Below are 23,273 nucleotides of genomic sequence, written 5' to 3' on the forward strand. Positions count from 1 at the left end.
GTCCCCATACGCCTGTTAGATAACATGTTTTGAAGCATCATGTTGGCTTCAGTCGTAAAATGTGGTTTCAGTTGGCTCCTTTTCACCGCTCTTTAGATGATGCTGTGGCTCAGAGAAGATCAAAGTTAAAAAAAATGTTAAACATAAAATTAGTCTCACATCAGTGCAATAAAACTGCTTCACTAACAATAAATCTCTGTTAATCTGAAGCTGATACTTGTGTCTACGACTCACTCAGAGGTCCTGAGGATTATGAAAATGGTAAAGTATGCTGTTCATTTACACATACTACAAAAATATTCAGTGTAACTTAGTTGAAGTATTTTAACATTTTCATTTGCTTGACGACGACCAGTCCAGTTGAAGAGAATCAACCAAGACTTGTCCACTCGTCAAGCTGTTGATCAGAGAGACGCTGAAAATGATCAGTACAGTTCCCTCCTTCATGGTGAGTACCTCATCTTGTGTTTAAACCCAGTTTCCTGCGTGACGCCGTTAACCAATCAGATCGTTCGTTTTGCCTGCATGAGCAGCTCAGCTCAGGGGTGTCTTGAGTGTTGAAAACTTAGAAAACAAAAGATTCACAAATTTTCTGTGTGCACAATTTGGACAAAATGACAAGAAAATGACACGTTGAGAGATGAACATACCATGTATCAGTGGTGTTTTGTCACAAGCAGGTTGAGCCTGCTGTGCTTTGACACTTTGGGTAAGCTTTTCATAGGAAAAGCTTGATTTTGTTCCACAAGCGACTCCTACTTTGCAGGGAAATTGCATCTTGTTGCAGTCTCTCCTCTTTCTGTGTGTGTGTGCGTACCTAAACTTATCCTTAATTTCAAACATAAACCGAGTACTGGTTTTAAATGAAATTCGAAGGTTTGGGGAAGCTTCCTCTTTTCCTTTAAGAGACTGATCAACATTTCACTCAGTTTTTCAACTCTGTGGAAATTAAGGTTGCATTCACATGTGCTTCCCCATCTTGTGTCACTGTATTATGATACACTGTAAACACGGATAAGTTGAGTTTACTTGAAAATGCTTGTAAACCGGTTATCTTAAAAAAAACTAAGTAATGAAATAAGTTAATATATTACTACGGAAAATCATTCTACAGAATGTCTTTAATCAATAAACCTGAAGCGAATTTGTTACAAATTAAAATATTAAGTAATGTTAAAAAATATTGCATATCACTGTAAAACATAAGTTGACCTTACTCAAAACTGAAAGATGTGATATCAATAAATTTTTCTTATGAATTAAATATATGTAATGATAAAAAATTGAAGCAGACATTTAAAAACTAAGGCTGTTAACTAACACATTAAACTAATTCACATTGATCTGTTTCTCCACAGGGGATACGTCTGTCTATGAAACCCTCAAAGGCTCTGATAAATAATAAATGGTACAAGTAAACCTTTGGTTGTATATGCTGCAAAAATGCCATGCTTCATGTTGTTAACTATTTAAACCTGTGCAACCTTGTTATTTTGAATAATGAGGGTAGCTAACAGCATTTAGGTTTTTTTTCAGGGTTAAGAAAAAGTTAGACATCTGAGGAGAGATCTCTTATTTAGTGGTTTTCTTTCAGCTCTGTGACCAGGGAAACTTTACAGCAGAAAGAAATGTTCACAGGGCGTTTTTACATCAGTGTAACCATCTTTGCTTTTTGTTATTTTTCATGTTTGTACAGTTTGTTTATAAATTTATTTTTATCCTTTGCCAAACCATCCATTTGTTGTTGTTTTTGTAAATAATTCAAATAATAAGAATTAAATTTGTGTGAGTTAGTTGTTGATGTAGCTGTTAATTGTGGGACTACATTTATTTTGTCTCTGTTTAGTTTCCTTCCAGTTGAGCGTGTGTCTTGAAATCGGTTGCTCCAAAACACCTGAAAAACAACTTTAATACAACATAAAAACTTTTTTTTTCTTTCTGCTGAAATTATTTGTTTTCACACTTTCTTTTTTTCATTCTCCTAATAAAGTTTTTAAGCAGTGAGCTTATATTTGTGTTGATGTTTTCTTTTTGACCAAACAGCCAATAGAATAAGCCCACTTCAGCACTGGTTGAACTCAGTCATCCTCCCCTCTAACTTTCTGATTGTTCTGTTTATCTTTAGATTTATCAGATGTTCAAAGCAAATCTTAAAAAGTAAAACACAAACTTTGGATGTGCTTGTTTTGCTTTGTTGGAAATATAAATCTTATCTGAGAAACTACAAGCAAAGAGTGAACAGGTAATGGACGTATAGAGAAAAAATCTGACAATTCAGTAAATAAAACTGTCATGGGTTGAAGGTCAGGAAGCAAACTAATTAAGCAAACTTTGTTTTTAAACATTTAAATCAATTATGTGAATTCTTTGATATCTGAAAATAAGATTCTCTTGCTTGCGCTCACATTTAAAACATTTTTCTTTACATGCTGCATGGCGCCTTTACAGTCAATTTAGGGTACTACACTGACCTTGGAAGCTGCTTCTGAATTGTGGGCGGGCCGTGCACGTGTGTGATACCCGCCAAGATCTGGTTCATGTGGGGTAGTGTGACCGCTGGCCGTACTCTCCAGCTGGGGAACAGCGCTGCGAGGGGGCAGTCATGCTTAAGCACGGCACGGTTTGGATGACCAGTGTGACCGTGCCCTTATGTTACAGCCACACCGGACGCATATTTGCGTTGCGATTACATGCAAAGTCAATGCAAAGACGCGTTTTGCCCTGGACAGCATGTTGGACATGTTTGGCCCGGCGTATTTGGGGCGTCAGACATCTCTACGCTCGAGTTGAAAATATTGAACTGTCGACGCATATTCGCGTGAGGCTGTGCCACGGCAGCCAATCAGTGATGACATTCCCCCACAACGTCATTGATTTGATGACGTGTGATGCTTCCGCCACCCGCTCTGACTCCAACCCCGCCGGAAGATGGAGGAGAAAATAATGTGTGTGGTGTGTCATCATCCGGAGTTATTCGATACAACGTGTGTACTCTACAGAGACCTGAAAAAAGGGAGCAGGCTTTGGTGAAAGTCACTGAGGAGGCAGGTTTTGAAGATAAGTTCTGTGCAAGGTAAGTTCTGTGCAAGGTAAGTTCTGTGCAAGGTAAGTTCTGTGCAAATCCAGCTGGAAACATTCGTTTCCAGCTGGATTTGCCAGCACGGGTCATCACTGAGTCCGACTGTGTTTTCCTCAGTGGAGCTTTGAGCCTGATAGAGAGGAGGAAGGAGCAGGGCAGGAGCAGAACCAGGAAAAAAAATGGAAGTTCTCTGCGGTCCTCTCCTTCCTCGACCCCTCCATTATTCCTAGGGAGACCTCCGGGAATATGGGTTGGAAGTCGAGGATGAGGTTGCAGGGAACAGCCAGACAGGGTCAGTGGAGGTGGATTACCAGGGAGAGGCAGCAGGCCTTGATTGTGAGTAGGTAGGTGTGGCCGCGGCATTAGAGTGTTCAATTAACATGATGAGCATGTTTTTGGACTGTGGGAGGAAGCAGGGGAACCCAGAGAGAACCCAGGCATGCACAGGGAGAACACGCAAACTCCACACAGAAAAGCCCACTAGCCAAGCTGGGACTCAAACCAGTGGCCTTCTTGCTGTGAGGCTGCAGCGCTAATCGTTGCGCTAATCGTTGCGCTAATCGTTGCACCACCATGCAGCCTTTTCACCTTGATCTCACAGAGAATTGGGACACTCCTTCACTACACATGCACACACACAAAACCAAGGCCGAAGGGCTAGAACTGGGATTGGCCCTTACACTGGATTCCATCAATCTTTTTATGATCAACAGTTTGAAAAACAACATAGACTCGCATTGTCAACCCACTGACAGTCCATGCTAGTAATAAACACAATAACAATGTCTGATCACTAACAGTACTTTATTCCAGCTGTAGGTTACCAGAATTTTACCTTACAACTACAGAACAACACAAAAACATAGCATGAGCATAACTACCAATGTTGAATACAAGTGAATTGTTTTGTGGTAAATAGCAAACAGACATATCAATTAATCTATCAAGCTATCTGTTTCCTTTATTTTTTTTTTGGCTTCAATGCCTTTAATCTGAGAGAATAGGACAGTGGATGGAGCAAGAAACAGGGTAAGAGTGGGAAGAGACATGCAGGAAATAGGCCACAGGCTGGGTCCAATCCGGGGCCACCGGGGCCCTCGCTCCTAGGCCATCGAACTTATCGAACTCAATCGACACATTTAACCAACGCTGTAATGAACTTTTTATATACATATAAGTCAGGTATAATGGTTCACACAAGAAAGACAACATATTAACTATTTCATATAGTGTAACAGGATATATGTAGCAATATCTCATAATAACAAAGTACGGTACAATGAAAAACCTGTGTGGTGTTATTTCACTTACTCTGTAGCCATTTGTGAAAGAAGAAGAATCAAATTCTTTATGTTAAATGTGCTTCACATCACGCACCAATTGGATACAACCTGCGGTTCAGACTGACGGTACAATTCTTGTTAGGGATACACCAAAAAAAATCAGCGTTCAGATTATTTTCTTAAAACAAATGATGCATCATATCAAACCACAATCTTGCCCAGTGGTTTAAGACAGCTTGTCTACAAGGGGAGCTAATTATCTAGCCACTTCAACTTCAATGCTTCCTTCCTACAGAAGAGCCCTCAGGTAATTCACCAGAGTTGTATCGTTGGGAGTCTAACACTGCAATCAATAAGACTGACGCTGCAAACAGCAGCACTTCTTCAAATATCAGGAGAACGGTTCCAATCAGCTGCACTTTCACACTGAATGACACCAGCAGCGTTAAGGAAACCACGACCCCCAGCGATGCAAGTCTGGCGCGTCGTGTCCAGGTCTGAATAAACTCTATGTGCTGAAACGCTTTCTGTGCCACCCAAACTACTACACTGGCTCCTCTGGGTATTCCACATGCTGCCATTACTGCTGCTACCACTGCCTCTACTGTCTGGACTGAGGGTGTAACTGGGGCTGCTAGTAACACAAAAACCAAGACCAGTGGTAACAGTTGGGATACAAGCAGAGCGGTTCCAAGCACTGGAACTTTTACACCAAATGATACCAGAAGCATTGAGTAGAAGATGACCACCAGCAGCTTGGTTAGAGCCTGTGGTGAATGGCTCTTTAAATACTCGTAGAGCTGATATAATTTTACTCCAACGTAAATCAAAACTGCTACTGCAGCGGAAAGTACTGCCCGTGCTGCTGTCACTGCTACTGCAAAGACCCCCACTGCTGTCTTTACTGCTACTCCTAAAATTCTAGATGCTGTTCCTGCACCTGCTGTTGTTCCTGTTGCTGCTGATGTTCCCGCTGTTGTTCCTGCTGTTGTTGCAGCTGATGCCCCTGCTAATGATCCTGCCCCAGAGAATGTTCCTGCTATCGTTGCTAATGTTTCTGCAAATGTTCCTGCTAATGCTGCTAATGTTCCCACTGCTGCTCCTGCTAATGTTCCAACTGTTGTTCCTGATAATGCTGCTAATATAGCTAATGTCCCCGCTAATATTCCTGTTAATGCTGCTAATGTTACAGCTGTTGTTCCTAATAATGTTCCTGCTAATGTTGCCAATGTTCCTGCTGTTGTTCGTACTAGTGTTCCTGCAAGTGTTGGTAATGTTCCTGCAAATGATGCTAATGTTCCAGCCATTGTTCCTGCAAATGATGCTAATGTTCCAGCCATTGTTCCTGCAAATGATGCTAATGTTCCAGCCATTGTTCCTGCAAATGTTCCTAATGTTCCAGCTGTTGTCCCTGCTAAGGTTCCTGCCAATGTTCCAAATGTTCCTGCTAATGTTGCTAATGATCCTGCTAATGTTGCTAAAAATCCTGCTAATGTTCCTGCAAATGCCGCCAATGTTCCAGCTATTGTTCCTGCTAATGCTGCTAATGATGCTAATGTTCCTTCCAATACTCCTGCTAATGTTCCTGCCAATGTTGCTAATGTTCCCACTGCTGTTCCTGCTAATAGTGTTAATGTTCCTGCTACTGTTTCAACCAATGTTACCGCTAATGATGCTAATGCTCCAGCTAATGTTCCTGTTAATGCTGCTAATGCTGCTAATGTTTCTGCAAATGTTCTTGCTAATGTTCCTGCCAAGGTTGCTAATGATCCTGTTAATGCTTCAGCTGCTGGTGCTGCAGATGTTCCAGTTAATGTTCCTGCAAATGCTGCTAATCTTCCAGCTGTTGTTCCTGCTAATGCTGCTAATATCGCTAATGTTCCCGCCAATATTCTTGCTAATGTTCTTGCTAATGTTGCTGCACCTACTTTAGTTTTCGCTCCTGGTCCTTTCACTCGTGACTCTCTGGCTTCATTATTAGTTTCTTCTTCTTCTGCGAATTCTTTTCTGGCTTTTGATTCTCTTTCTTCTGGTGTTTGCTTGTCTAGAATTTCATTTTCTTTTGTTTTTTCCTTCGGAGTTTGTTCCTTATGCGTTTCTTCTTCTTTTGCTGTGCCTTCTGGTGTCTCTTTTTTTGCAGTTTCTTCTTCTTCTTCAGTTTGTTTTTTTGTTGTGTCTACCTCTGGTGTTTCTTCTGGTGTTTTCTCTTTTCTTCTTTCTTCTTTCTTTGCCATTTCTTCTTCTGCTGTTTCACCTTGTGGTGTTCCCTCTCCTTGTGTCTCTGCCTCTGATGTCTTTGTTTCTTGTGCTTTTTCTTGGGGTGTCTTTTTTACTGGTGATTCTTCTTTGTCTTCTGTTTTTTCCACTTCTGTTTCTCCACTCACGGTAATTGCCCTGGTTGCTTTAGTGAATAGTTCAGCTGCCTTCAAAGGTCTTGGTGACATAGTTCCCAAAGCGGTACATAGGTATGGATGACGTGTCATGAAATCAGAAACTAAAGCTGCTTTTTCTTCTAGACTTTGTCCTTTTCCTGCTCTCAGAGATTCTTTTTTGATCTTGTCCGCCAATGATTTTCCCACAAGTTCTGGGAAGCGATCCATCTTGTTGGCTATCAGCATCTTGTCAAGCGTCTTGAGCAGCTGTGCCACCTGGAGCTTGTTACTCCTGTAGACGTCTTTGTCACTGTCCTTCCAGTATTTGTTATCAACGACGTGACATCGACCCCCACACCTCTTCACAAGATCGCTCAGATCTTTGTTGTCATGGACGAAACCATCTATGGTCTGTCCTTCTTGGAGCTGATCACCGTGGGTGAAGACCACTGTCGCACGTGTGAAGAGTGCTTCAGAGAAGCGATGGTGTAATCCAGTGATGAAGGCCTGCTCTTGCTCTGTGAATTTCTCCACTTTTAGCACAATGATGAAAGCATGAGGAGCGAACTCTGTGATCCACGTCACCTCATGTTCCAGGTCCTCTTCAGATTTTGTTTCTACTTGAATTTCACTTTCTGTGGATTTGGATGAGTGGCCTGAATCGAACACCTTGTCTCCAAATATGGTGTAAGCCAAGCTGCTTTTTCCAGATCCACTTTTCCCCAAGATGATGACTTTGATGACTCTGTTTGAGGCTGAAGAAAAAACAAAAAACAGTTTTAAATTTGATCCCAGGAAAAAATATTATAATATGTTGGGAGAGTTAAAAACAAAACACTGAAAGTCAAGTCATTCTAGAGGAACGTATCAAAAAAAAATTGAATAGATTTAGATTAATTAAATACAACATATAAAGAGTACAGCACAATTTAAAAAAGAAGGAAATACAAAGGTGTTTTGTCATTTCTGTGTTTACCTGATTACCAAACCCTCTTTTCTCCTCTCTTTCTTTTTCCTTTTGTTTTTGTTTTTTTCTGCTGACACTCTCAAAGGTTAGGGTTGCTTCATTTGTGTAAAACAGTCTGAGAAGTCGTGTACAAAAAAGCTAAAATGCAAAATAAATAACTATGCTTTTACCTCATCTTTACTTTAGTATAAATTCTACTGAGAGTATCTAGTTTTCAGAGCACAGCAATGGTTTCTGACATTATCAGCATGTGGCTCTCGTGACTCAGCGTTTCACACAGGAAGCATTTTGCGTCTCCTTTAAGGCCAAAGTGATCTAAAGAGGTTATTTAGCCACTGTCATGCTACATGTGACCATCTGAAGCACATTTATTTCCAGTCATCATCAAACAAAGGATGAGGGTTAGCTTACCATCCATGATGTCTCTGCCTGTTCATCCACACCCTGTTTGTGTCTCTCTCAGGAGTCTGACTGCTTCACTTTCACTTTCCATCTTACATTTTATACATGCACCACTCAGCAAAGATAAGAAACATACAGGATGTCTCACTCCTCAGAAAATTGGAGAGCCCATATCAGGTTACTCCCAGCAGTGGCTGGAGAGCCGATGGTGTGTGGATAGACGTGTCAGCTTAAACCAGTGTTTCTCAATCCTGGTCCTGGGGCCCCCCTGCCCTGCATGTTTTAGATGTTACCCCACTCCAGCACACCTGATTCAAATGAATGGCTCGTTATCAGGCTCAAGCAGAGCTTGATGACGAGCTGATCATTTGAATCAGGTGTGCTGGATTCTGCCAGACTCATTTAAGCCATTTTCCATCCACATAACACAGAGTGATGAGAAGTTAACTGTCACCGAGTTTAAAGCAAAGTTGAGGAGCTATGAGAGCACAGAAAAATTCAATGCTGCTAGCTCAGATAGGGATGGGTACCTTTCACATTTGAAACAATACGGTACCGATGCCCAGTACCTGGCAATCAGTACGGGTACTCAACGGTACCAAGTTTTGGTACTTTTTTGTGTTCATGTGGTAAAAAATATCAATTTGTTTAATAATGAAATATAAAAAAAATCAATTTAACAAAATCATTCTTCAATATATAACCTTGCAAAGCTGTGTTCATGTCCAGCATGGAAAATTACCTACTCTTCCACCCCCTCACAGTCACAAGGATGCATTTAGGTACCTAAACATGGTACCTTTTGGTTTTACATGAATCCATACCTGATACTTTTGACAGAATTCGGTCGGTACCTATAAAAGTACCTATTTCGGTACCCATCCCTAAGCTCAGACGATGACAGTGTGATGAAGGTGAGAGGAAGAGAAAGTTAGAACATGAAGCTGTCCTGTTATAACTGCGGCCAGAGGGGACATAAGGGGACAGAGACAGTGGTGCAGTTTCTGCAAGAGTCCCACGCACCAAGACGTTAACTGCAGGCGGAAAAAGAGAGACAAGGTGAAGCGGGCGGTGGATGAAGAGGACCACACGTTTGCTTTGAAGATCGGTCAAGTGGACGGAGCCCTGGTCAGCGGAGTGAAGGAGAAAGGCCTCATGGTTGATACAGGAGCCACGTCACACATCATCAGAGATATCGCTCATTTTATGGACTTTGATGAAAGTTTTGAGTCACACAAGCATGTTCTGGAGCTGGCTGATGGAGAGAGTGCCAGTGGCATCGTGTTGAAGGTCGAGTGGTGGACACGGTGCTGGTTGGGGCGCTATATGTCTCATCTTTTCCACAGGACATCTTCCCAGTAAAGGCCGCGACCTCCCAGGGGACGACAGTCATCTTCAAGGAAGGTCAGAACAGACTCATTCACAAGAACGGTGTGATATTTGACATTCAGGTGCATGATAGACTGTTCTATTTAAGCACTGTTACAGAGGAAACTGATGAATGACATGGGTGTTATGATGTCCAAACATAGCTTGAAATTCTAGGCCAATGTAATTATGAAGATCTTTTGAAGCTGGAAAGTGTCACAGAAGGGATGAAAATTAAAGCTAAAACTGATACTTCCAATCTGCAGTGTAAGGTGTGCACCCAAGGTAAATTTGCTCAGAACAGGAATAGAGAGGCAGATGAATAAGCAAAAGTTTTACTTGAACTTGTACACACAGACTTAGCTGGACCAATAGAGCCAACATCAAAAGATGGGTTCAGGTATATCCTAGCTAGCAATCACTGATGACTATTCTGGAGCAATATTTACCTATTTCTTGAAAGCGAAGAGTGATGCAGTTAAAGGTACAGAGAAGTTTACAGCTGATGTTGCACCCCATGGCAAAATCAAGTGTATTCGATCTGATAATGGCACAGAGTACAGCAAAGACTCATACCCACAGCCTCCCCATTCATGGATACTAAATACCATCACAACATCTGCCGAATACTTCAGTTATATAGACCAGTCATTCTACATTTTTGAAAGATCCTGAGCATTATGGAACAAAAAAGTCAAGGTAGACCCAAAAAATTACACCTGCACTGAGCCAGAGGATCCGATTGTTTGTCAAGACAAAAAACACCCAAATAAAGGCCCTTACTGGAGCCGACTCCAGCGCAATAACCATCAGACGACATCTGCAGGAAAAGGGTTTCAAAAAACAAAGAATCAAATTCAAAGACCTCGTCTCCTTTAACGCCACAAAACTGCCCGTTTAGACTTTGCCAGGGAGCATCATGGGACATCGAAAGGTGGTTAAAAAAGTTGTTTTATCCGATCAAAAAAAAATTCACCTTGACGGTCCAGATGGCTTCAACATTACTGGCATGACGAGGAGATCCCACCTGAGATGTTTTCTACCCGGCACAGTGGAGGAGTTAAATGGTTTGGTAGTGTTATTCTCTCTTTCACCACAAGAGGGAGCCACAGTTCAGTTTATGTCACGTTGAAAGTGAAAGCAAAGAAGAGTAAGGGCCTCTCTGCAGGTTGTACCAGGAATGTACAAGTTGGCAGAGCCTGCTTCAGGCTTGTGGGCGGTACATTATCTTGTTCAAGGAGATAAAACGGTCGAACTGGAGAGTTTGTTTTTCACGCTGTTGGTTTTTCTTCGAGCAACATGGACGGTAAGTTAATGTTAAAACTTTCAGTATTTATAGAAACTGTTTATTCTTATCTTACAAAATAAAACAGCACTCATTTGTTTAACTCTCTGTGTGAAATGAGGCTCATGTCAAAGTTTGTGTTTACTATGTGTTTTTAACAAGCTGCACTCTAAGACTGGCTCTGTTTCCCTAAATCCTAACTGTGAACTTTACTTATCTGTTGATTTAACTTACGAAATGTAAGGATGTACTCATTGTTCCTTAGGGAAGTTTCAAACTAAGTTAATCTGAGTAAACTGGACTGATGTTCCTGAGTGAACACAGCGGCTCTACATGCTCAGTAGAGATGTACAGAGACGTTTCTAGAAATTAACTCTGGAAGGAAACACATTTTCAGGGTCTCTTGGTTTGTTATTCGAACTCTTTTGGTTGTCAGCTCGGCAACACTTTACTTTAGAGATCCGCAAATTTCATTGCACTTTGGTAATAATTAGACAAAGTTTTTTTCTTATTTCTCTGAAATTACCCACAAAATTTCATGAGAATTTGGTAAAAAATTAGCACATAACTTCTGGCCAGATAGTGTTTTTGAGTTGGGATTTAATTACAAATAAATTATTTGCTAATCATCACATTCTTACCTTACAATTTGGGGTAAATTTCAAAGAAACTGGAAAAAAAAAAACAGTAACCCACCAGTTGTGACTTGCGTCAATAAATTTGGACATTATTTGAAAGAAGTTATTAGCTAATTAAAAAAAATAAGAATAGAACTTTGTCAGATTATTACCTAAGTGTAATGAAATTTGCAGATCTCTAAAGTAAAGTGTTACCATCAGCTCAAATTTCATTACTATTAACTGTGAGTCACAAATTATCTGTGCCCCTCATGGACCCGGTGTCTGTGCTCCACAGCACAGACTTTGTATTTTTATATATTAGTAAACTGACTGTTTGACTGGACTCTGCTATTTTGGCAAATTTTAAAATTAAGTGTAAAAGGATGAGTTGCATCGTTTTTTTTTTTTGTTTTTTTTTCAGCGAACGTTAAACAAAATCACTAGGACTGTATTTTTAGCACAGACAGATTTGGCCCCCAACTTAATTTCTCAATGAACAGCAGGATCTCATATCCACTGTGTTCCCTCCTCACTCACAGTTTCTGAAGTAGTTTAGATTGAGTCATTTTTCTTGCCTAGTCTCAACTTAGGTGTAAAGTTAACTAAACGAGTAAACATCTTTTTAAGTGAACTTGAGATTCTTAGCTATATTTACTTTCCTTTAATAATAAATATGATAACAATAATACCTTTTATTTAGAGGCGCCTTTCATGGCACCCAATGTCACCTTACAACAAAAGATAAAAGCATTGTAAAACAGCATTCAAACAAATCATCAGTCTGACTGTGTTATGTGTGGGGGGAGGCAGATCCAGAGTCTGGGTGCTGAGCACCTGAAGGCTCGGACACCCATGGTAGTGAGGCGTACGGTGGGGGATTGTATGTAGCCAAGAAGAGGTTGAGTGGAGGGTGTGGGGAGGAGTGTATTCATGAAGAAGGTGACAGAGGTAGGAGGGGGCTAGGTGTTTTAGTGCAAGGAACAACAAAGTAGTGACTTTTCACAATATGTCTACCACTCCAGATTTTGTTGGGGACTTCTCACCTTGGAGCAGTTTCTGGGAGAAGTGTCTTTACAACAACAGAAGCTATTTAATGCATTTAGACCACATGCTAACCTTTGTACCTTTGTTCATCATGCTGAAAAAGGTCGTCAGGTCTGTGAGCTTTTCAGATCTGGGTCATCCACTCCACACCCACCTGTCTTTAGTGTAGCTTATGCAACCTGTGTGTGCTGAAATGGGAGGTGTAAGGAAGAGGCTGCAGCATTTACTTTTTATCCTCCCACCCTTGTTGCCGAGAGACAGGTTCTTTAAAGGAAGTGTGAGCATTGCACTCGCCAAAAAGCATTCTGGGAGAGCCAAATAATGACGTCTAACATCCCTGCAGCCTTTTCAGAGTTTAAGATAGATTTACTGTCAGACTTCTAGCAACGTCAGATTCTCAAGGCTTCTGAAAATATGGAGCGGCTCTCACAGTAGCCTCAAGACAAACCATGTGAAGGTGACTCTTTGGGTTTCAAACTGAAAAGCATAAACAAAGGTCATCTTGTCTTTCAATTTTCAGGAGATATTCCTACATTGGGCTCTTTAGTGAAGAGTAAGACGTTGGTAATCCTTGTTAAAGGGATAGTTCAGTTTTTTTGAAGTGGGGTTGTATGAGCTCTATGTGACCACTAAGGACATTAGATACAGTAGAAATATGTCCGTGGATGTTTTCTCTGTATTCCTTTCAGTCGCCATCTGTAGCAGCTCCTCTTCTGTGTGCTCCGGTTCATACAGGTATCCTTTTGGTTCCAAAGTGAATGGAACTTCATCGTCTCTGTCATAGTCACTCATTTTGAATTTCCAACACTGCCTCACAATCCTTAGAGTACAAACAAAAGAATTACGATACTTGATCAAACTTACACGAGGCTACAACCGGCGCCCGAAGCATAGCTTGTTTACATTCCCTACAGCTGAAAGGAGGAGGGGGGACGGAGCGCACTAGAACTGCGCGGAAGGATAAATTACCAGTTAGTTAGGTCCGGATAAATGTTTATATTTCTGAAGACATAATGCACTTAAAAAATATTTTATGTAGCGTACTCTTAAACTGTGGTATTACTTTTTGATTTTAGTTCTTGTAGGCAGAGAAAATAGCCTTTGAATTTGGTACAGTCTCTCCCTGGTAGCGCCTATTTCCTCGTCACCATCGATTAAAGTTTGTGTCTTACTGAGGGCGAGGAGACAACTTTCTACTGTATCTAATGTCCTTAGTGGTCACATAGAGCTCATACAACCCCACTTCAAAAAAACTGAACTATCCCTTTAAGCTTGTTGGCCTCTGACCATGTGCAGACGTTGAGTTTAATGACAGGTTATTTTTCCTTTCAGGACCAAGGAGAGTCGCCATCTTTGGAAAAACTGGATCAGGGAAAAGCAGCCTGGGTAACACCATATTTGAAGAGCCATTGTTTCAGACTGGCGACACTTCCATACCTGAGACAAGTGAATGCCGAGCAAAAACCAGACCTGTCAATGGGAGACACATCACTTTGATCGACACTCCAGGTTTCTTTGACACCAGGGTGTCTGAGGAGGCTCTGAAGCATGAGATGATAAGGTGCATCACCATGAGCGCTCGTGGGATTCACGCTTTCCTCATTTTACTTAAAGTGGAGAGATACACCGAGCACGAGCAGGCTGTCATCACCAAAATAAATGAATATTTTTCTGAAGAGGCCTTCAGGTATGCAACAGTTGTCTTCACTCATGGTGATCAGCTCCGAGAAGGACAGACGATCGAAGATTTCGTTCGCAAGGATCAGAATCTGAAAGAGCTGGTGAGGAAGTGCGGCGGCCGCTGTCACGTCATCGACAACAAATACTGGAACAATAGACCAATGAATGAATACAGAAGCAACAAGTTCCAGGTAGAGAAGCTGCTCCAGACAATTGACAAGACGATAAGAGACAACAACAATGGCTGCTACACCAACCAGGTGCTGCAAGCAGTGGAGGAAGAAATACAGCGAGAGAGAGGAAGAATCAGACAGTCAGCAGGCAACATGTCTGAGGAGGAGATCAACGAGAGAGCAACCAACAACGTTTTTCAGAGACTTTTGATAACACTGGCAGGAACAGGGACAGGTGCGTTGTTAGGAGCCTTTTTTGGTGTAAAGATTCTGATGAAAGGAGTTCTGAAAGGGTTAAAGAAAGCAGGATTTTTCATCATCGCTTTGGGGACAAACGAAAGAGTCAGAGCAGCAGCAACTGGATTAGCATCATCAGCTGCAGAAAGGGCAACATCATCAGGAGGAGGGGCGGCACCAGCAGGAGGAGGGGCAATGGCGTTAGCAATAGCAACAGCAGCCGCAGGAGAAGAGGCAACAGCAGTAGCAGTAGCAGCAGGTGGAGAGGCCACAGCAGTAGCAGTAGCAACAGCAGGAGGAGGAGGGGCAACAGCATTAGCAGCAGGTGGAGAGGCAACAGCAGTAGCAACAGCAGCCGCGGGAGGAGAGGCAACAGCAGCAGCAGCTGCAGGAGGAGGAGGGGCAACAGCAGGATCAGTAGCGACGGCAGTAGGGACAACAGCTGCTGTGTGTTTGGGGGTATCAGCTCTAGGTGGAGCATGTGTCGGAGGTTATGAAGGGTTGAAGGCAACAGAGAATGCAGGGACAGTTTGGCAAGCAGTAGAGATGGCCTCAAAGGCCGTCAGAGAGGGAGGACAGCATCTTTGTGATAAAATAGATCAAATCTGAGAAAACTCAACAGAAAATAAGTAATGCTATGATTCTCAGCCTGTGTGTTGATGTTTTGATTGTATCGAGACGTTTCTGGGAATGGGCTTGTGGTTAACCCCTTACTGCCTGAATTAATTTAGTATTATATTTAAAAAATGGTTTTGCATGTTTTGTATCTTACAGATTCTAAATTCAGTAGAGATTAGTTATAGGATATATATTGATTTACAAACTTTCTGAACACTATAATGGGACAAACTGCATTTTATATGATCTGTGGTCTGTGTAGAATATAAAGCAGTAGGCATTAGTAGGGTACAAATGTCATTTCAGCTGCATCAAGATCTGACCGGGTATGTTGCAAATTTGCGACAAAAGGCATCAAGGGGTTAATAACAAGTAAGCGAAATTCCTGCAGACTCCATCTTTAAATATATGAGTTTGATTAAAGAGTAGATTACATCAAGAGATGTTTTTCAGTATAAATGATACAGTAAAATCTCATACTCTCAGAATGTGGTTTTTGTTTAACTTCATGTTAACGTTGATTCTGAATGTTTTCATGTTTTCTTTGTTGTAACATCATAATGCAACAATAAACCCCCTGTACATTTCTACGTGTGTCTGTCACCTGTAAGACTTGATTCAGACCCACATGAGCGTTGTTCAGTATAAATAGGAGGTGGATGAGTGAAAAGGAAAATAAAGCCCAGATTTTTTCAAAACCTTTTGAAATTTCAAACTCCAAATAGGGAGACTGGGAATGGTTGTTACACGGGGAGAGTTGTAACACCACCAATTCCTCCAATCAGGGATAAGATAGGAGTCATATGATCATTTCAATATTTACCCACTTCCACCCTGATCTCACATGGTGACTGTCAGGGCTATAAACAGCTGCAAGCAGATTTTATATTAAAAAAAAAAAAAGATTTTGAGTTACGAACATAAATTTTTTGACTAAGTCTTTATTTTGTTTGTACTTAAACTATTCCAGATAAAACCATTTCAATCAATCAAATTTTATTTATAACACACTTTTCATACATTAAAAATGTAGCACAAAGTGCTTTACATGATTAAAAGAGCAGCCCTTGCCCATTCCCCCCCCCCCCCCCAACCCATCCAGGCCCCAAACCCACAAACACACATCACACACACACACACACACACACACACACACACACACACACACACACACACACAAGGTTAATATATTATAGAAATATGTGGCTGAGAGCAGAGGAGCCAGGTCAGGAAACGCACTCAGGAGGTCATCCTGGGCGCTGCCAACGGCTCAAAGGCCAGGACACCTCCACCCAGGCACCCACCGAGCTACAGGTCCGTGAGGGGCCCACCACAGCAAATTACTGCTGCAAACCCCCCACCTGACCAAGTCGATGGTCACCACTAGACAGAAGTATCCCAGCCAGAGCCAATCACAGCCCCCGGTGCAGAGGGCCCCCTGCTGAGGAAACACTGGAGATAGGAGATAAAAACATCAAAACAAAACATAAAACTATAAGATAAGATGTAAAAACATAAAACTACATTAACTAAGAAAATAAATAGATATAAAAAGTGCTAAAAATAAAATTCAATAAATGAATAGATAAAATGAATAAATAAATCTATTAAACAGTAAAATGAAATAGACTAAATAAATAACCAAAAATATATCTAAATGAATAAATACAATAAAATATTAGTTAAAAGCTAAATGAAAAAAGAGAGTCTTGAGTCTGCTTCTCTGTGGCCCTCAGGTCCTCAGGACTTATGTCAGAATGTTGTTGTTTCACATGATAAATGTGATGAATTTTTCCCATGCTAATGTCAATCCACTTTGCTAATACAGGTAGCTAAACACTAGCTGACAGGGGTGGGTGGGTTGTAACACGTCTTTAGACTCAGAAGTATTAACTTACTGTGAACCTCACATCAGCACCAGTAAAACGTCTAATACCATGATACACTTTGGAGCTATCTGCAGTCAACACCTGTGGTTATTGGTGCATGAAAAGAATGTTGTTTTGATGGGAAGCAAGTCAGACAAAACACCTTCGTCACTCTATTCTAGCTTTCCCATGCTCTCTCTGCAGTCCTGTTCAACCTGTTTGTGACACATTCAAAGTAGCAGAGAACAATTACTATGTTGTAGCAGCCGCTTTATAAATGCACTTTGTTTGTTTTCTATGAACACATGGGTGGAGTTAAGTAAAGGTAACACAGGTGTGATAACCCTAGACCTGTTGACCTGTTTCTGATTATAATTATCATTATTTTGTTTTCTGTAAATATTCCTAAATGTATTTATTTGTTATTCTGTTGTTTTTTTTCTTTATATAATTTTGTATATTTTATATATTAACTTTTTCTAAATTCTATTTGCATTTTTATTTCCTTGTGAACTGTTGGCACCAACACAGCCATGTTTAGAAGTCGAACTGAGAGCACAGTGTTAGTGTGAACCTGGTTTCTTCATAGTTTGGCTCTGAGTCTTGATAAACCTGTTTATCAGTGAGGTCTAACGCAGAAGCCCCACCTTACATCGAAATGTGAGAAAAAAAAACCTGGCCTCCCCCTCTTTATCTTTAGTCCTTTCAATTACAGTAAACAGTCTGAGAGATTCCCGGAAAGACTCTGCTTTAGGAGAAGCAGTTCATTTACAGTCAGAGACGATTACAAACAGCCTCTACTGTGCAGCTTTGTTCAGCTGTCAGATAAACTTTACTCAGACTCCAGCGTCACATAAGCTGACATGAAAGGTATTTACGAAACACAAGTAGTGACATGTTGGTCTAAATAGCATGAAAATACAAGTTCTTCAATGTAAGGTGCTTTTAAGTCTTGAGAACAAGGGTTTCCGTGCAGCTTGTTGGCCCTGAAGGGAAATGTGCTGCTTCCTCCTTTTGTTAAGTCAGAATAAAATTTGTTAGCATTGTTAGCCTGATCAGTTCCTGCAACCAATGTTTTGAGGTCACTGTTGGAGCCATAATATAGTTTTCTGTTTGTTTCATTCTTTGTACCTTTGTCTTAAGGAAGAACATTTCAGTGTATGTGATGTTTTATGTTTGATCAGCAGGTGGTGCTGGACACCAGAAAATGTGTTATGGTAAGCACAGGTAATGAGCCAGGTGTGCGTAGGAGGCACAGGTGAAGGCAAGTCATTGGCTGTTTTCCAAACCACCTACTACACCAGCAGTGCTTACTATTTGGGCTGAAATTCAGTCTGTAGTAGCCAGTATGCAAAAACTTGCAAAATCTGCAGTATGCAAAAATTCCTGAAAGTCAGACTGATCCAGGAAAATTTCTCAGTGTACAACAGACCAGTCTACCTGGCACACTGTTTCCCACAATGCACGGTGCTTACACTGTTTGTCTATGCAGTGGCAGGTTTTGGTGAATCACCGCCATCTACTGGAATGAGTCGGCATTATAACTACAATACAACAACACTAACGTTAGATGGTCCGTGAGATAGGAGTAAAGTGATGCAAAGAAACACTGGTAAATCTTGTCACTTCAAGCCATAAAAAAGGTGTTTACTTCTACAAATTCATTAGCCCATATAAACCCCTAATTCACTCTTTAAACCATATATGGATTATATTGAAGTCTGCCGATTGCTTGTTTTGTATATTTATATTGAAGGCAAGAAAACCCAACATCATCTGTAGCTCCGCCTTCTGAAACTGGAAACCAGAGTAGTATACTACAAAACAGACCCAACAGAACAGTCATACTACATACTACAAGCAAAAGCAGTGGGTACTATGTAGTGCCTACTGCATACCACATTCACATGTATTATGCAGTTTGGAAAACAGCCATTGCTTTGTAAGTCTCAAGTCTAAACCTTACAAGTCACGAGTTTACTACACAGAATGACATTTTAACAATATAAAAAATCTGTTAATTTAATTTAATTTAATTAATTAATTAATTTATCTGTTAATGAAATGTCCTGCCAGTCATCTACCAATCAGAGCTAACGTAACCTCACTCTTCATTTATTGATAGACTCTAAAGTATGAACAGACCACTGCAGAATAACTGCTGACTGTGGGTTGGAACAAACAGATTACCTTGACAAGATTAGCCTTTAGCTCGTGCTCTATCTCTTTCCTGTTTATCTTTCTTCTGCTCTTCTGTCCTTTTTCTGTTTGACAGTTAGGGTTCAGTGTCCACTATCACTACAAAATTAATCACAGAAATCATAGATCTCTCTTCCTTCTACTAAACTTCATCAGCTGGTGTGGTGTTGTCGTAGAGACATAGATGTGTCGTAAATCGATTGAACCCTGTTCTGCCCAGTCTGGAAGCTAGGAAGTAGCAATCACAATCGGTTATTTATCTGGAAGGGACTATTTCAAGATCCCTTTTAAACTCCTGACAGCCCCTTTAAGACGCAACCCAACAAACTTAACCACAAATGTTACATTAATGAACACCAGCAGCTTTTTTTTTAAAGTTTTTTGTACTTTTTGTGTCATTAATGATCGGCTCAAGGATGAACCTCATTGGGCGTGACCAAAACTGCCAAGCCAGCCCCAACCCCAACAGCTTTGAACAGGAAAAAGAAATAAAAACCAGCTTTCACAGCTTATACTTGTAACCAGTTTATCACTGTCAATAAACGTGATACACTAAAAACAACCCTTGTCCCTAAGTGGAGACAGACTGGATAAATGTCGATCATCTGTATCTGTACTCGTAAGTCTTTCCAGTTCATTCTGCATCATCAGTCTCTTCATCTACAGCAGGTTTCTCAGCCTTGGCTCCCATTCCTGCTCCTTCCAGCGGCGTCTCTGCGTCGTCAGCTGCAGGAGATCCCGTGAACCATCTCATCAGTTCTCCCACTCCGGCTCTCAGTGCAGCAACGACTGATGCTGCTACCGTAGATATCATTGGGATTCTCTCCATGACCATTCTCCTGATCTCTTCTGCTGACATGTTTCCTGCCGACCCTTTCATTCTCTCTTTCTCTCGCTGTATTTCTTCCTGCACTGCTTGCAGCATCTCGTTGGTGTAGTAGCCATCGTTGTTGTCTTTTACCATCTTGTCAATCGCCTGGAGCAGCTTCTCTACCTGGAACTTGTTGCTCCTGTATTCATTCACTGGTTTATCTTTCCAATATTTGTTATCCACGACGTGACAGCGGCCGCCGCACTTCCTCACCAGATCGCTCAGATCCTTGTCCTCACAGATAAAATCTTCGATCGTCTGTCCTTCTCGGAGCTGATCGCCATGAGTGAAGACAACTGCTGCATACTTGAAGGCCTCTTCAGAAAAGCTTTCTCTTATTGTGGCGATGACAGCCTGCTCGTGCTCTGTGTATTTCTCCACTTTGAGCACAATGAGGAAAGCGTGAGGTCCAGGAGCGCTCTCGGTGATGAACTTCGTTATCTCAGGCTTCAGGTCTTGTTCAGAAATACCCTCATCAAAGAAACCAGGCGTGTCAATCAGAGTGATCATTCTCCCGTTGACAGATCTGGTTCCTACTTGAAAGCTGATTCCCTCAGATTTGGAACTTTGGTTCTCCTTGAACAGTGTCTCTCCAAATATGGTGTTAGCTGTGCTGCTTTTTCCTGCTCCGGTTTTTCCCAAGAAGACGATTCTTCTGCTTGGAGCTGAAAGAGAAAAATAAAAACATCAATTCTCGTGGAGTTTTTCCAAATCTAAATCCAGGAAAGATATTTTAAAATTGTCTAAAGCCTGAGTTTAAAAAGTGCAAAGGCATCATATAGCAGTGTCGGCCCAAAGCAAAGGAGTCTTCACAATAAAGGCAAAATAGTGTATAAATTTGTAACATATTAGAAATTAAGTGAATAATTATGTAAACGAGAAGACTTGTGTTTATAAATTGTAAATGTTCTGTCTCAGTTTTTAATTTTCAATGAATTTGCAAATATTGAAATAGTAGAAAAATTTGTAATATAATAAAGTTTATAAATTTGCAAAAGTTATAATATTTAAGTAAGTAAGTCTTTTTTTTTCAAAAAATAAAAAATAAAAAATTGGAAAAAAAAAAGTCTGAAATTGCAAAAATTTTTAAATTTCAAAACCTTTCATGATTTTTGTAAATTTGTGGAAAAATAATGTCTTTTCAAAAAATTTGCTCCATTTAAAAATGTTCAAAAAATTTTGGTAAAAAAAGAAATTCACAAAACAAAAACAAAAAAATAAATAAGTCTAAAAATTAGTCAGATTTTTAAAAATTTGGATTTTTTTTTATTTTAAATTTGAAAAAAGTTTAAAATAATGAAATTTAAAAAATTTGCAAAAAGTCTGAAAATCTATAAATAATTTTTGAGATATATAATTAATAAATAATAAAATAATAATGAAAAAAATCTTTTTTAATTAATAATTTTTAATTCTACAGGAAGCCACAGCAAAAGAGTCGGAGAGGCGCACGAGGCTCCAGAGCGGCAGGTTGCAGACCCCTGTCATAGATCTCTCCTGAGTCAAATTGAGACTTGGAGCGACCATCCTGTTTGACTTCTAGTTGATTCAATGATGCAGCCGTGACAAGCTGGTTGTGTTTGTTCCTCATGCTCCACCAAAGTACGCTGATAATTATGAAGGATTTGTCATAAATAATAATATATTTTATTAATAAAGCACCATCTATAAATTAAATAATGACAGGTGAAGCTTATTAGTATCTTTTCTTTCTTGTAGTACTCTATTAGGAAGCCAGGCTTCCTTTGGCATCTGTGAAAAACCACCACTGCATATCAAATGTTGAACCCGACATATCTACACTCACCGGCCACTTTATTAGGCACACCTGTCCAACTGCTCGTTTACGCAAATTTCCAATCAGCTGTGTGCCAAAATGCCTTGTTGATGCCAGAGGTCAGAGGAGAATGGACAGACTGGTTGGAGCTGATAGAAAGGCAACAGTAACTCAAATAACCACTGGTTACAACCGAGGTCTGCAGAAGAGCATCTCTGAACACACAACACGTCCAACCTTGAGGCAGATGGGCTACAGCAGCAGAAGACCACACCGGGTGACCCTCCTGTCAGCTAAGAACAGGAAACTGAGGCTACAATTCACACAGCAACACCAAAACTGGACAATAGAAGATTGGAGAAACGTTGCCTGGTCTGATGAGTCTGGATTTCTGCTCCACATTCAGATGGTAGGGTCAGAATTTGGCCTCAACAACATGATGCTATCATGTCAATATGGAGCAAACTCTCTGAGGAATGTTTCCAGGACCTTGTTGAATCTATGACACCAAGGATTAAGGCAGATCTGAAGGGAAAAGGGGGTCCAACCCGGTACTAGCAAGGTCTACCTGATAAAGTGGCTGGTGAGTGTATGTATGTATTTATGTTTATACGTGTTTTTAAGTTTGGGGGCGCTGTTTGTCTGCAGCTGAAGAAGGACCTCTGACATTTGTTATAGCTCATGTCTCCACCAATTCAGCAAACCTCATCATGTGTCATGGAGTCAAAATACAAGCCCTCACCCAGCCCCCACTCAAAATACTTTCTGTTTCAAAAAGAAGAAAAAAACACCTTAAAGTTTACTATTAAGTCTGAAGTCAAACCAAACCTGCTGGGCACAGTCTCTACTTTTTAAAAAGGAAGGAGTGAGAAAGTCAAAAAACAAGACACAAGTCACACTCATATTAAAGAAGCTCTATTCTCTCCCCACACCATAAAAACTCAGAGATTTAACACTGACTTACCGTCCATGTTGCTCAGAGAAAAGTTAGAAGGGGAAAACAAAAACTTCCTGGCTCAGTTGTCTGGAACAGATTCCTGTCCCTCCCACAAGCCTGATGCAGGCTCTGCCTGTTGTATGTCACAGGAACAGGTCTGTATGACAGGTGTTGAGTAGTAGCTCCCTCTGCTGGTGAAGAAACAGCAACATATTACAACCAAACCGATAATGGAAGCAGTTTGAAAATACATTTTATGACACAGCTGACTACCAATTTTATGTTCTCTATGCAATCATTTGATTGGGGGCTCCCACGGCCTTAATCTGTCAAAAAAAAAAAAAAAGATAGGTATTTAAAAAAAAAACCTGCATCCAAGAAACACTGATGAAGGCATTCCGCTTTTTACATTATCTGTGTCAAATTTAGGCTACTTTAACATGCCTCCAGCAAACAAAAAACAAACAATAAAACTACAACAATTCTACGAGTA

General features: G+C 40.6%; 4 protein-coding genes and 1 long non-coding RNA gene across 5 annotated transcripts in view; 3 read left to right on the plus strand and 2 right to left on the minus strand.

The window, feature by feature from the left end:
• LOC141784546 (uncharacterized) overlaps positions 1 to 33 on the plus strand; it is a 13,878-nt gene extending 13,845 nt beyond the window's left edge. Inside the window, exon 19 of the mRNA XM_074662385.1 lies at positions 1 to 33. This exon is cut by the window's left edge and continues 118 nt beyond it. Coding sequence (XP_074518486.1) covers positions 1 to 33 — 33 coding nt within the window.
• Positions 34 to 209: 176 nt separating this feature from the next.
• On the plus strand, positions 210 to 1,634 carry LOC141811257 (uncharacterized). The gene is made up of 3 exons (XR_012600158.1): positions 210 to 261; positions 356 to 448; positions 1,359 to 1,634. It is a non-coding gene; the product is annotated as an uncharacterized LOC141811257 (long non-coding RNA).
• Positions 1,635 to 4,007: 2,373 nt separating this feature from the next.
• Positions 4,008 to 8,358, minus strand: LOC141811252 (uncharacterized). The gene is made up of 2 exons (XM_074699236.1): positions 8,113 to 8,358; positions 4,008 to 7,489 (listed from the first exon to the last, which is right to left on the minus strand). The coding sequence occupies exons 1-2, from the start codon at positions 8,117 to 8,119 to the stop codon at positions 4,638 to 4,640; spliced, it is 2,859 nt and encodes a 952-aa protein (XP_074555337.1). The 5' UTR covers positions 8,120 to 8,358; the 3' UTR covers positions 4,008 to 4,637.
• A 2,296-nt stretch (positions 8,359 to 10,654) lies between these two features.
• Positions 10,655 to 15,715, plus strand: LOC141811253 (uncharacterized). Its single transcript, XM_074699237.1, has 2 exons — positions 10,655 to 10,777; positions 13,753 to 15,715. The coding sequence occupies exons 1-2, from the start codon at positions 10,771 to 10,773 to the stop codon at positions 15,117 to 15,119; spliced, it is 1,374 nt and encodes a 457-aa protein (XP_074555338.1). The 5' UTR covers positions 10,655 to 10,770; the 3' UTR covers positions 15,120 to 15,715.
• Positions 15,716 to 18,572: 2,857 nt separating this feature from the next.
• LOC141811254 (GTPase IMAP family member 7-like) lies at positions 18,573 to 22,900 on the minus strand. Its single transcript, XM_074699238.1, has 2 exons — positions 22,808 to 22,900; positions 18,573 to 20,731 (listed from the first exon to the last, which is right to left on the minus strand). The coding sequence occupies exons 1-2, from the start codon at positions 22,812 to 22,814 to the stop codon at positions 19,830 to 19,832; spliced, it is 909 nt and encodes a 302-aa protein (XP_074555339.1). The 5' UTR covers positions 22,815 to 22,900; the 3' UTR covers positions 18,573 to 19,829.
• Between the last annotated feature and the right edge of the window lie 373 nt (positions 22,901 to 23,273).

The sequence above is a fragment of the Halichoeres trimaculatus genome, unplaced genomic scaffold, assembly GCF_033239565.1.
Source record: "Halichoeres trimaculatus isolate MK-OKI-2021-1 unplaced genomic scaffold, fHalTri1.1 fHalTri1_scaffold_22, whole genome shotgun sequence".
NCBI classification, from domain to species: Eukaryota; Metazoa; Chordata; class Actinopteri; order Labriformes; family Labridae; genus Halichoeres; species Halichoeres trimaculatus.